A 14,616-nucleotide genomic window follows, 5' to 3' on the forward strand; every position below is an offset into this window, starting at 1 on the left:
TCTTGTGTAAATTCTATTCACCTGCTCGTTCATATGAGTAAGCTATATAAGCTTATGATAAATATATAAACATAATATAAATCTTAATACATGTAGACGAAAAGTATTAAATAATTTTGAACAAAAATGTAAAGTTACTTTTTAACGATAAATTTATAGGTTTTTACAAAAGCCTAATGCAATATCTAGATGGATGAATGTTGCAAATAGAATTTGTAAATACACTCTGGCAGCAATCTAATATTTATCTCTTATATGGGTACTCGGATAACCTGATTTATTATTGAACATAGATGCGTAGAGCTAATTGTTTCAACTTACGATTTCATCAATGTTCTAGTAACAGAATTTTTCATTTATTTCAAGTAGACATCAATAAGGAGGGTAAAGAGAATTCGTGACCTTTTTTCAAACTTTGCAAGTTCAAAGACCAAAGTACTAGAGAAAGTTACTTGGTAAGTTTGCTAGAATTGGAAAAAAAATTTTATAAATTGCACAATTTTGTTAAAATTCTACAAGTTCAAGAACCAAAGTACTAGAAGGCTGAACCTCGTGATCAAGACAAATATCGACTTATTTTCCTATTTCTCACACCAGAACAGAGGCCGCCTTTTAACTTCTAAGCAACCGCCATTGAAACCATAGTCTTCGCGATCGATGACCTTTTATTATTTTCCATGAACTCGGCAAGAAATCGCGGCCAACGAACGATCGCATGCCTCGAAACGAGCCGCGTTCCCGAATGAACCATTTACCTGGTTTCGATCGAAACAGTCGATTCATGAATTCAATGGCGATGTTGTATAATCCGCGGTTCCATTACGTATCAGGAAATCATTGTACCATATGGAAGAGAAGAAAAGAAAAAAGAAACGCGCTCTTCTCACGGGATAAAAATACGGTAATCTTGTTTTCAATGGCAAGGCTGTTCTTCTATAGCGCCAATGGGATTAGCATGTGCGAACATTGGCTTCTGAGCGTTATTAGTGACCCGTTACAATCGCGCAGATCGTTAATTAGCGAACGCCTTGAACTAACAAAATGGTCACAGTGGCTGCCAGAAGTTCTTTTTTATCAAAGTGTAGTTTCTAAGACTCTCGCGAGCCAAATCGATTTAATTTCACCTTTTTATTTCATTTTCCAAAAGGTTGGCATTTTACGTTCACCGAACTTACTGGCGCTAGGTTAGCCGAGTTAACGAGGTTGTGGCCGGAAATTAACGCATTTCGAACGATCTCACGGAATCGGTAACGCGGTCGTTCGCCGGATAATTATCTGTTAATTGGTACTAATGCGATCAAATTGTGCGAACTGGTCGTTTCTCGCGGTTCTATTTAATTAGAGATTCGTGGTAAGTTATGATAATAAATATCAAAGATCTCTACGAGAGAAAAAGAGAGCGTCGAAAAATACTGTTTCACTGCCTCAGGGCCGCCCTGGTTCATCGTTTCATTCCGTTACTAACTGTACGTTAGGACGAAAATTCAAACTTGATTGAGACTGGCGGTCACGGTACGGTCAGATTTTCGTTTGACTTGGCCGAACCGCCTATTGCGAATGCTCTCATTGGATTACGTGTAAGAGATTTCAAAAGGTGCCTGTGACTTAATCTTAGTTAATGTCCAATTTAAATTTCTGGTAGTTAAATCTACAATAATTATCTGAACTTCTGTTGTATGAACTACTGATTCTCCAGTGAACTCGGACTGTTTCAGACAGAGAATTGTATACTAAAATTATTCCAATCATTGAACTCCTATCGTATAGACTACTTATCCTTCGATAAGTTCAAATAAACAAAGTTCCATTGCAGTATTACTTTAACCCTGCTGCGTCCTTTCGGTCATCCTTAACCCAATTACATTTTGTTGATACTAAAAAGTACGTTGGCATTGAGCAAAAATTTTAGTGTATGATTTTTCGTTTCAATTTTGTACTAAGCGTTCTTCTAAAATATTAATTAAACCAAAGCGAATACAATTGTACTCTGAATGTTTCGCGAGCTGCACGATTTTTCTGTAGTTCTCCTACTTCATCTTTACTTCTGTTTCATGGATCGTTTTGATTCTTCGTTTCATAAAGAATACTTGACGAATAGAGCAACAGCCTGAATTGCTAAAACGAGCAACAATGAAATATAAAAATTTGAGGATCGCAGTAGGGTTAATTATGCAAGTTGGTTGAAAATATGATTCTTAAAAGCGTGTATATAGTAACCTGTAGGCGTGCACGTGGACAGGATTATTGGTGGCCGGATTTGGAAGCAGAAGAGTGGCGGCGACGACGTCCTCTCGTTGCACCGCAGCGAGTACAGCGTGTCCTGGCACTAAATGCTTCACGGCCGACCTCGTCGAACCGCCCGGATGGACCGTCTGTATAATCTTCAGGCCTTTGTTGCTCACCTGACAATCGTAAAACGTGGACGATCAGCTGGTCGCCGCTTTAATAACAGGTACACGTTTAACGGTGGTTTAACGCGCACTCGACGTAGCCTCGGCGATGAGTTACGCGGCCACGGAAACGCGCCATTGTTGCGTACTAAAATGCAAATCGACCGATGGATACATTATACTAGCGAGGATCGTGCTACTTTGATGGCTGTAACGCATCGGCGGACCGAGCTTTAATGAACGTTAACGTCGCCTCGATTTTCTGCCTTAAAAGGAAACGGAATGCCGAGGGAACGTTGCAACCATTTTTGCATTTTTTCGTTTTAGAGTTATGATCTTGGAGATTTTTTATTTATTTTTTATTTTAATTTTTATTTGACTCGATAAATTCGCGTTCTTTCGATTCTTCGTCTCTCAACGAAGATTTAAAAGACACTTTTATACTTACAATTTCAATTAACCTGAATTCGTGTAGACAAACGCAATTGTACTTCAAATCTTTCACGAGCTGCGGGATTTTTCTCTGCTTCTTGCAATTCTTATCTTATTTTTAAGTCTTTAAATTATTCCGGTTTATGAGCTGTTTCAATCCTTCGTTTCACAAAGAATATTTTCACGCGTGTTTGTACTTACGTTTATATCTATACGTTGTTCGTTTACATCTAAATAGTTGCCACTAAAATTTGGTAAATTACGTAGAATAATTCATTATCTTTTGTTTATTATCACAATGTAATTATAACAGTCTCTCTGTGGAATCTATCGGCAGTTCGGACGTGTACAGTATCTACATGTGCAAGGAAGAACCTCAGTGAGGTAATTGCCACAGTCTAATATAGTTATTTATTGACGTTTGATAATTGACATTTGCATCTGCGCCGTCAAGGTCCAATTCGATTTATAATTTACATCTACAGATACAGTTAGCTCTGCGCTCGTAAAAATACAAATGCACTTGAATCCTGCAGTTACAGTTATAACTTGTACTCGAGCATATAATTATCTGCTAATATGTATTGCTGATGTATTATTACCGATATACTGCTGAATTATTTTTTAATTGGTATACTATTACCAATGTACTACTAGATTTTGACGATAGTTACAAGCACACTCTGATTATTGCTCAATAATATCGAAGAAGAAATGCTTTCCCCATAACAATACCATGTTCTGCATGTTGTTTGCTGCTGCGTAAAAATGCAATTTCCTTTTGGAAAGCATATAATAACAGCGTAACGATGAAAGCGAACACGATAGTTGAAGAAAAAAAAAATGGACTTTCTCTACTTTACGATCACGCTCTTAGGAATGTGCGTACGAGCATATCGATGATTATTGCTCGCCCCAAGGTGCTGAAATTACCAGCAACGCCGTTTTATTAGCGGCCATGAAGATCCATTAAAAAGTCGATGAGTAACCTGATGAGTAACTGATTTTCGACATGGGTCGGTCGTAAACACGATATGGCATTGGTCAAAAACAGAAGTTGTTTCTATCGACGCAAATTCTCTCTGAGAAGTTCAAGTCTCCGATCTTACAATTAAGGTCTCCTTCTCGGAAGATGTCTAGAAGTATAGAAATTCGTGAAGATCTTCTAAAAATCCATCAACCGCAACAAATTGTTCCACATCGATGAATTATATCATTTCCTATGTTTAGAAAATTCCATCAGGAAGAGAGTTTACGAATTACAAGAAAATTTCTCGAGTGTCAATGTTGTATCCGAGCATCCATTAGCTCGCAATTTTCAAGAATCTTCCTGGAACTTGTTTCTCTACTGCGATTGATTCGCAGAATTAAACCTTCCTTTTAGAAACTATCTGAAAAAGTTGCAAATTGTAAAAAGAAACATTGCTTCAGGTTGTAAACTTTGCGATATTCACACTGAGGCATTAAAATATCCGATGTATTTTGAAAAAATCCATTACCACACGCGATTACTAAGAAATTTTCTCAAGCATTTTTGCCCATACGCCGAACAACTCTGCTCGCAGTTGGAGTGGCAAGAAAATTACAAAATCCAATTCCGAAGCGAACATCGTAACAGATGGACGAACAATAATCAGCGCTGTCCTCGCGTCTGCGGTTTCGGCGAGATCGGGCAAGGAGAAAATGACGCGAGCAATTTTCGTCGGCCGCGAAGACTGTTCATTACAGCTGACGCGAGTCTCCATCGCGAAAATTCGGCGCGTTAAAATATTCTCAAGGCGAGCGATCTCTCGCAACGACCTGGCAATTACACTTGCACAACAATTAGGGGGGCCTCGCGTAATTTCGCAACAATCTTTTTCTTTCCTTTTTCTTCCTTCTCGCGCCCATTCCCTCTCTCTGTTCCTTGTAAAACGTGCCCGCAGCGAATTAACACGCTGCCTAAATCTACGCAGAACGACGCCCATTAAGATTGAACGCGTCGATAAGAAGAACACCTTTGTTTTCCAGGCGATAAAGCTTCGAGAAGCTTGCCGGTGCCTAAACGCGCAATAAATCACCCAACGATAAGCTTCTCGGACGCGAGATACACTTTTTTATGACGACACCTGTTAAATCCTATCATTCAGATCTTTATAAAATACTTTTTGTCGGTTTGTGAGGTCCACTATGATTATAGGATTTTTTTTTTTTTCTCGAGCAGAGGACAATGACGATAATAATCTGTTTTTACATTTCTCCAAGTTCCTAGAAAAAATTACTAATATCCTTTGTGAATAAGAAATATGAATCATAAAGGTTTCTTTAAGATTCTCGAATCGTAGTTAATTGGATGTTTCAGTAAATAAGAAAATAACGTCGATTTTGGGAAGTCTACCATGATTATATTTTATACTGTTCAAAGGCAAGTAATAATAATAACGTTTCCCTAAATCCTTCTTTTATGCAAAAAATTGTTAATACTTTTTGTGAACAAGAAGTACGGATCATAGGGGTTTTTCAGACTCTTAGATTGCAGTTAACTGTATATTTTAGTAAATGAAAAAACAACTTCTTCGGTTTTGAGAAGTCCACTATGATAATTATATATTTTTGTTTGTCCAGAAGGAAGTAATAATAATTTCTTCCACAGGTTCCCTAAATTTTTGCAAAAAAATTCTTAATACTCATTGCGAACAAGAAATACGAATCATAAAGGTTCTTTAGATTCTTCAACTGTAGCTAACTTGATGTTCTGATAAATGAAGAAATGAAAGACGACTCAAAGACGATCGTTCATCTTGGACTTCGTACGGACGAGGAAGACAAGACCAATTTGGTAAAGGACGAAGAATAACGAGGTGATTTTAAAATCGACATGCAACCCCTTTCAGTAAATTTCGATTGACATGCAACGGGAATGTCGAGCAACATGCCAGCTTAACGGTCACGGGACAATTTCGGTGTCATCCATTTATTTTCTCTTTCCCATATTGAACGCGCCGGATGTATTAGCGGCGTGCTCGTTTTTACTAACATTCGGGTCAACGAATCATTTATTGCGCTTATCTAATTAATCTGGCTCAATGAAACCACTTATTATTATATGTCTTTATATATAACTGGATCTTTCAGCCTGAGAAATGTTTTGAGAAGTCTAACTTCTAATGTATTCATTTACATCTGTGTATAGATGCTACTAATACACCCGCAGCACTAAACGTAGAAATTTTTTATGAATATATTGCGTGTATTATGCAAAACTGTCTGAAATTCTATTAGCACTGTAATTACATCTGACTATTGCGATTAGAGCAGGACACTTGAAACCGATCTGAAAATGAGTATATCGGTTACAAAATTTTTAATACAAATGTGAACATTATATATGTAGTAAAAAATTAGTATACAGTATGGAAGTTTATTATTAAAATGAATTATTGGCAATTTAAATGTTTTTGGGATCCTTGTAAAATTTACACTTGCGCCAAATATCTTGCAGCTCTTACGTAAATTTTCAGATTTGTCTCAAACTTTATTAGTATAATTATGATAATCGGGTCCCGTAAGAGCATTAATGAAATGAAACATACATAGTATATTCAGAAAACGAATCCGTAGGTGTTCAAATACTTTCATAAGCCAGTCGGTGTATTTAATTCTGGCTAAACGAAATAAGAAGAAACACCTGAAGGAACTATCGATTCTATTGAAAGTTCAACGAAAGTTCACACGAATGATTTATAGCGGGGGCGAAGATGAATCGCTTGACATCGTTCCAGGAACTTTTCTAACTTTCTGATGCAACAATTGCTCGTGGCACGTTTTCGTAACAACAAAATCTAGGTTTCGAGAGAATCAAGGAACGAAACTTTCCTAGAAACAACACGAAACGAATTTTAAGAGACCACATTAAATTCTATATACACTATCTCTCATAAATATCCGGATACTTTCATCAATTTCTAGTAACAGTATGTGAATTTCATCAAAGTATACGAATTAATGATGAATCATTAATTAGAGGAAACATATACTCTGACTCAATTTCTAGTGATAGTATGTGAATTTCACCAAAGTATGCAAATTAGTGATGAATTACTAATTACGGACAACGCTTACTACCTTTTTATGCAACCACTAGGATATAAATCCAAATTATCTATTAAGAGATATAACAATAGCATATTTTAATATTTTAGTACTATGTTTTCTTACTACATTTGTTGTTTAACATACAAAATTTTCTATTAGTTTAGAAGACCTTTCTTAATCTATCTCATAATTCAAAAATGAAAAAAATCAGAAGATAAATGTTTTGTCCGGAAGAATTTCTAAGAGAATAGCTCCACAAGATTTGACAACCTACAAACACCAGTTTTATTTTTGCCTATTGACTTCCAAAATCGTCAATTACCAACCACGGTAAAGAAGAAGAAATTTGTTATAAATGACAATATGCTTAATAATACTAAGAAGATCTACAATGAAAATACAAAAAGTCTATTATTGATTGTCATGAATAATACAAAATATGTAATTCGTCGTATCGTATCGTTCGTTTGTTTGTAATTAAAATACATTTTATCGAAAATAAGCAAGCGTCCGGATATATTTGAGACTGTAAACCAGACAATTCAACAAAAATCCGAAGAAACCTAAAAATAAACCTGCTCTAACTGACTTTTTTCCACCTTTTCGTTCCAACATCATCCCAGTTGTTTTCCAAACAAAGAACCGCTCCCAAAATGGGATTTCTACGACGAAGGAATTTAAAAAAGCTGGCTTACGACCGCTATTAAACCGCGAATCCGACTCCACCCCCGAAAACTCGTGGCTATCAATTTCCAAAACAAGATTCTTCGTAAAATTTAGCCGTCACCTTGACCATTTTATACTACTCATTTGCATATCTCGATTTTACAACTCTTGCTTTTATCTGCTTAACCTCGAAAACATCAAAACAGAGTCATTAATTCGAGGTACAACCCCCTTCCTAAGCTTTTTATTTATTTCGAGGTGAATTTGGTGGAAAAATATGAACGTTTTCGGGGAAATTGATAACCGCGTCGAATAGGTCGAGGACTGGCGATCTCAAGTATGTAGGCTGAGGTCATAAATTGGTGATTTTTATTCGACCTGCAGACTGCTTTCACTGGCAACCGATCGACGCGTACAAGTAATAACCCTTTGCAGTCGGATGTCGTGGAGGCATTTAAAATTTGTCTTCATAATCGAATGGCTATGACAGCGCTATACGCACTTATTCGCGTATCTAGTATTATATTAATTGACTCAAAACTTGAAGCATATCAAACGCAAACTTGCAAAGTTTTAACATTTTTGTTTCTCTCGACTTTCCAGACTTGTCGAAATTTTTAATTCTTGGCTTTCCAAGCATCTTTGAATTTTAATTCTCCACTCTCCAAATTTTCAAGATCTCAAACGTCTATACCACCAAAGCCCAAAGTGTCTCAGATTTTTCAACTTCCGTTTCAGTCAAATCAAATCAGTCTCGTGTCTTACGATTTTACCTGTATTTCAATACCTTTAACAAGAAAAGAATACAATAATCTTCATATATACTACGTATTATATTATATTGTGCGCGTTGTTTGTATCTTATTATAATACGAAACGTGGTGTTGAGTTACATCCGCTATAGGACCGCTACAGGACCGCAAAGGGTTAAACTTAATGAAGAAACATGGTCCCCCTTTTCTGATCCGGACAATTAATACTCTTTCACGCGATATTTTCGGCCACGAAACCGGATCTCCGAAATGGTACCGCTCACCTGCAGCGTGACCTTGAAAGGCTCCTGAAGCCGTTCTCGCTCGAGCAGGTAAGCTATGGCACCAGGCATCGCATCCACCCCCTTGGCCTCTCGAGCGCCCAGGTACCAAACATAGTACGAGCTCTTCTTGACATCCTTGCTGCTCCTCAGACGCAGGGCCATCACTCACTGTTCGACTAAAGAAAAGATGCATCGCTCGTTAGCTTGGAGGCTTTTAGTTTATTCAGAGGTGGGATGATTATGGACTGTTTGAGAAATGAACGCTTGGAAATTGAGGGAGGAAACGGTGATAGGTTGAGAATTTGATTGAAAATTTGATTGAAGGTTTGGTTTGAAAATCTGGCTGAAAGTCTGTTAAAAGTTAAAAGACTGTGAATTTAGAAATTGGGAAATCTGCGATTTAATTATTTCAGACATCATAGATAATATTAGATAATATTAGATAAAATATAATAGATAAATATTGCAATTCTTATTAAAAGTTTCAAAGATGAGCATTTTCCAGAATGTAAAAATATTCAAATTTGTTAGTTGAAAATTTATAATTTCAAAAATATATTTCTTGAAGAAAAAGCTGTCAATAGTTCGATGAAGAGTTTTCGATAGTTAATCGGACACATTGGTCAAACCAAGAGTGAGAATCGGGACATCAGTACTGATACCTCAGCATAGCACGATAATTATTGAAATTCTTACTATAAAAGATTCTTTTTATCGGACATGGCGTGTTCGTAACGTTTCCCTGGCGCAAAAACGGCGATTTTCCACGAGGCAAGCTTACACAGCCGTAGCTGACTGGCGAAGAACACGAACGGCTTGTCTGTTCATCCGCTTCCTCAATTACTTTCACGCTTAAACCCGTTTTCTACGTTAACCGTCTCGCGAAGAATCGGTTCCCACCGATCTGCATCGCGTCCATGCCGATCTAAAGCGAAAATATCCCAGGAACCGGAACAAAAACACGTTCAGGATCAATGTCGACCTCGGACGATCGATTATCCACCGATTTTTCATGCATAACCTGTTCGTTTCGATAGCTTCCACACAATTATCTTGGACTGTCCAAGATCCTCAGATACGAGATTGAAATTTTCAAGTACTTTTTCAAGAAATTAATATTCAACTGGTTTTAATATGTATTTAACGCTGGTTTTTGTCCAACTTTTATAAATTTTGCTTCATTACAGTCAATTAACTGATTAAGCCCGAATTAAATATGCGAATAAAGTACCTACCTATTAAACTTAAACGAAGTAAATGAAATGAAATGTACACTTAAATGAACGAAGTACATTATAAATGAGCATTGTAGAATAAAGAGAATAATAAAATATCCAAGATATTCGAAGTAGGATACAAAAAAGAACGTTTAAGACAAATAGATTTGTATTCTAGCACAAATTACGATCATTCTTCGTTCCAAAATTTTCTGACCCTGTTAAATCTTTTGGATCATTTTCCAATAATACTTTTATATCGTCAGAAAATGTTTCAAATTTAAGAAACATACGAAATAATCCTTATTACAACATGATACAACTTCTCAGTTTTAATTACGTGCTGGTGAGTTTCTTGAAACATTAAAAACCCGTTTCTCCCGAGATTTAAATAATTCCAGGATTACATCCGACTTAAAAACGTAAGGGAAACTTAAACGAGTCGTTATTAATACATATAATTCAATGGCGTGCTAATCTCTTTAGAAGATCGAGTCTTTTTCTAGGCAGAAAACAAAACACGATTAAAGCAAATTCAAAGAATCGTAGCACGATTAAGAAGATAGCTCGAATAGGATTAAAATGCATTTGTTAGGAAGAGAAAAGACGTGTACATTTTTATAACTGTAAAAACCCAGCTAACTTTCAAAGAAACGAAAGAAACGTTGAAAAAGTGTGAACTCTCGCTTTTGGAAATGCTCGAATTTGATCCGCTCGATATACATGCGACTAAAGCACGCGAAACTGTACACGATACTGTCCGCTCTTACGGTTGTTCTCTTTATTTATGCATTACACGCGTTTCGAAATCTTATACGCTCGCGTGTAGCCGTAAATATGTAATAGGCTCGCTTTACCTACGGACACAGAACCGTTTACAAGAAGAGTTATGTTTCTTTTAACGATAAATCGCATTCGTTTATCCGGCTACATATACAACATCCAACGTACAAACCCTGATTAACAGTCTTTCAACATCTATATTATCCCTGCTACGTTCTTTCGTCTATTTTCGTTCCGATTATAATCTTCTAACGCGAAAAAGTATCTCAAGTCTCAACGAAATATAAATCGACTCAACTTTACGTTAACGCGTTGACCAGCTACGGTGTTCATCGATGGTTCAGGTTGTCAAATTTCTTAGAACGATTAAAATAAAATGAAATTTATGGACTAGAAAATGTTCGACGATATGAATAATTTATTATTGTTATTTGTAATATTTTGCAAAAATTAAGTATTATTCTGCAGTAGTATATTTGCCAGGGCAAAACGTGAAATTCACGTGGCACATTCAACCTGTTGAACATATTTTTCAATCGTTTCAACGAATCTTTGTCGTTGTTAAAATGAGAGCAAGATTGTAATGTGAGAAAAATTGACGATTACAACAAGTTTAAACTACATTACGATTACTATTTTCTAGTAGTTATTATAATTAAACAATCAATGTTATCGTATCGAGATTCCTCTTTTTACGGGTCACGTGTGAACGATATCTAAATATCATCGACTTTCGATCTGCGTTCTACATACAACAAGGAAGTATTTTTTATTAAAAGAAACATCGTTAAAAGAAACGTGGAGATCGTAAGCGTGGAAGAAAGAAAAAGAAATGATCTATGAACTTTCAAGTCATTTATTACTTGTTATCAGATGCTGGGAACATTCCGATGAATGGAAATTACGATCGTTTAAACGTTACAAAACCACGGTTACTCGAACAGTTGGAATTAATGCGAGAATCGCGATGTAAGAATTGCAACTTTCGAATCTGTAGCTTTCATCACCACGCCGGAAATGATTAGATTCGAATTTCTTCGACTTGATGTTGTAAACGATTATTCCATGCTCGGCGGCGAGTATTCAAATTCAAATCGTATTTATCGTTTCATCCTTAGCGCCGTGTATTCAAATTTAAATCGTATTTACTACGAGCATGAATAGCTATAAACCGCCTTGACTTGACGATTTTAAAGAGTTCTGTCAATTAACATCTCCTTGAGTAATGTGTCGAATCAACAGAAAATTAGGATAGAGTTGTTGTAATTGCATTGGGACTATTTGTAAAATTTTGCTAGTCAGAAATAATTGGTATTAATAAATTCAAATATGTCTCATAAAATGCGGATACTTTGGTTAATCTGTTTTTAACTTGTATTTTTTTATACTTATAATTTGTGATATATATATGTGATAGTATATATTAGAGCCACTTAGAAGCCAAACTGATCAACCTTTTATTAATTTCTTAATTTCGCTATGTATTTACACGATCGTTATTTAATTCTCAAGAAACAAATGATTTATTCATAAACTTACTGATCGCAAGAAGATGGCTATCTTGAATAATGGTAAATTTGAAAAACAGTGTTTGTAACACATCAACGGCTTTTCGTTTCTTCGAATTTATGAAATTTAGATTTAGTTTAATTTCTAAACAAATAAAAATAGAAAAACCATGTCAATTTTCTATGGAGTGCAAAAATACAACGGGAAACAAAATTTAAAAAAATGGTAAAACTATAAAATTACAAATAAGATGTTTGTAACACGTAAAAATTACTAATATCAATAATTAACAAATTATTGTGCCATAGTTTTCAGTTAAAATCACGCAAAAGTAACAAAAATTCGAGAAAAAAGAAAAAAAAGGAAAGATCATGTTAATATTGTACAAGGTAAAAGTACCAGGAGAGAAGAGAAAAGAAATGGTAAAACAAACTGACCGGCAGCGGAACGGGTCCGGGATGCTGAGAGCTTGCGGCGATTTTCGCAGAAATTAAGCAACGCAGCCGCGACCAAGAATCAACGGGTCTTCGGTAAGCAGACAGCAGCGGCGGCGGTGGCGGCGGCTGGTTTCGGTGAGCAGAGGAACAAGTTGTACGGTACGTACGGCCCACGTAGTGCATACAGCATGCACAACCGTATCTCTATAGCGCTTCTATAGGTGTACACAAATCCTGTGGCAGACACACACCAGCTCGTCGAAGCGAAGGAAGCAGAAGAAGAAGACTAAGAAGAACAAGAAGAGTAGAAGCTCGCTTCGGTCGATCTGACAGCTGCGCGACTCCAGTCCAAAGCACTTTTCCACGCTCGCCAGGCGTTTCTTTATATGCACACGGTTGCGTTTCTCTGTTTACTGTTGTGTACGTTCCTCGTTGGTCAAAGAAACTCGGTTGGAACGGAAGGTAGAAGCAAACGAAACGGAACGGAAACGTAATCCGAAGCACGAAGTTTAGAAAATGAAAACACAGATTTTTAATGCTACAAAAATATGTAGAAAAATTCCAATGATTCTGTATATCGTATATGTACGAAAGCGTCGCTTGTTGTTCGCAGAGCTCACTTGTCAACAACGCGGCGCGAGTGGATTCGCGCGTACCTAACCATCACGGGATACTGACTCCACGGCGGAGATCCTCCGCGAAGAGCTCGAGTGAAACGCGGACGAAGGGAGAGTGAGCGAGCGAGAAAGGCCGAGCTACGTTTCAAAGTTAGTTAAAAAGAGGCAAACTAACCGACTCGAGTCGAGGTTATGTCTGTCCTTTAGCGGGGAGGGGAGGAGGAATCTCTCGCTCGTTTCGAATGCCCGTTTCGACGGGTCTTGATCTTCTCTGCGCTCTCCTCTCCTGTCTTTCTCCTCTCTCTTTCGGACAAACCGCCACACCTTGCCGAGATCGACTCGCGATCGCCGGTAACGCGTTCTCTGCCAGCAGCCTCGAACTAACCGGACGGTTTTCTGTCCTGAATTTTAGTCCCGGGGCCCGTCGAGGAACGAGGAGAGAGACTGGAAAGGGAAAGAGATGGCATTAACGGTGGTGGAAGTGGTGGAAGAACCGGGCCCCTTCCCCTTTCTCTCTCGCTTCTTCCTTCTTACTCTTTCTTCGTCTTTCCTCGTCTGTCTTCGTCCACGACTCCCTACCTGACCGTTTCAGCCTCCTCGGTAAGCGTTGCCCCTGCACCGAGGATGGCAGGTTAAGAGGCAGGCAGGTAGAGAGAGGCCCCCATTGATTAGCGATGGAAACAACATGCGACTGGTGTCGATTGCTTGTCAACTTTTTCAACTGCCCTCTCTCTTCAAATGTTAGCGTGTCAGGTTCAAGCGTTGCTCGTTGGGCAGTCTGGTTATATACCCGTGAAATCGAGCTACACTCGTTTCATGGACGTGATCGTGTTCGCACATGTTGCGAAATTGATGGCAGATATTAGTCATTGAACTTAAAACCTGAGATTTTCTTGCAGGATAATATCAGAGATGCAGCTTGTGCAGATGAAAACTATTATTACGTAGAGTATAAGACTATGTTTCTGGCATGGTGAGCGCTCCTTTTTCCCTTCCATCTTGCTTTGCCACGTGCACGTGGAGAATCGCAATATTCAAATTAACGTGTAGGGTTTCGAAACCAGGTAGATAAGTATCAAGTCGGTCCCATCACTACCGCTAATGCAAGCAACAGATCCATGGCGGGCGATTCCTCTTCTGGCCACAACTAGCGCCATCTCCGTCCCATTACTATCTCTCTTCTCCTTTCTATTCGGTCCGCGTATCGGTTTTTCCTTCTTCAGCTCGATACGGTCCCCCAATACGATTTTCTGCCGTCGAGGCCTCCAACGGGGACCGTGCCCCCTCCACCTACGCGTTTATATAGATACTCTTCGACTCGCTTAACCCGATGCCAGGTGCCTCTATAGGGTGTACCGATTAACGAGCGACCGACGAGATCGGAAGGTGCAACCGATCGTGCTCCCAGGGTTATCTTATCTCTCTGTCGATGCTAAAGAATTCTTCCAATAAGCT

General features: G+C 37.9%; 1 protein-coding gene across 3 annotated transcripts in view; it reads right to left on the minus strand.

Moving 5' to 3' along the window:
* The window catches only part of LOC122570135, a 38,609-nt gene that overhangs the window by 15,163 nt on the left and 8,830 nt on the right, over nt 1-14,616 (minus strand). Inside the window, exons 1-3 of one of the 3 annotated variants that reach the window (XM_043732058.1) lie at nt 12,545-13,643; nt 8,599-8,774; nt 2,218-2,402 (exon numbers count right to left, since the gene is read on the minus strand). In XM_043732058.1, coding sequence (XP_043587993.1) covers nt 2,218-2,402; nt 8,599-8,760 — 347 coding nt within the window. In that variant the 5' untranslated portion in view covers nt 8,761-8,774; nt 12,545-13,643. Of the gene's footprint in view, nt 1-2,217; nt 2,403-8,598; nt 8,775-12,544; nt 13,644-14,616 lie in introns of those variants that run through there. The other 2 variants (XM_043732057.1, XM_043732059.1) reach the window with 2 other exon arrangements.

The sequence above is a fragment of the Bombus pyrosoma genome, linkage group LG8 (genome assembly GCF_014825855.1).
Source record: "Bombus pyrosoma isolate SC7728 linkage group LG8, ASM1482585v1, whole genome shotgun sequence".
In the NCBI taxonomy this organism is placed as follows: domain Eukaryota; kingdom Metazoa; phylum Arthropoda; class Insecta; order Hymenoptera; family Apidae; genus Bombus; species Bombus pyrosoma.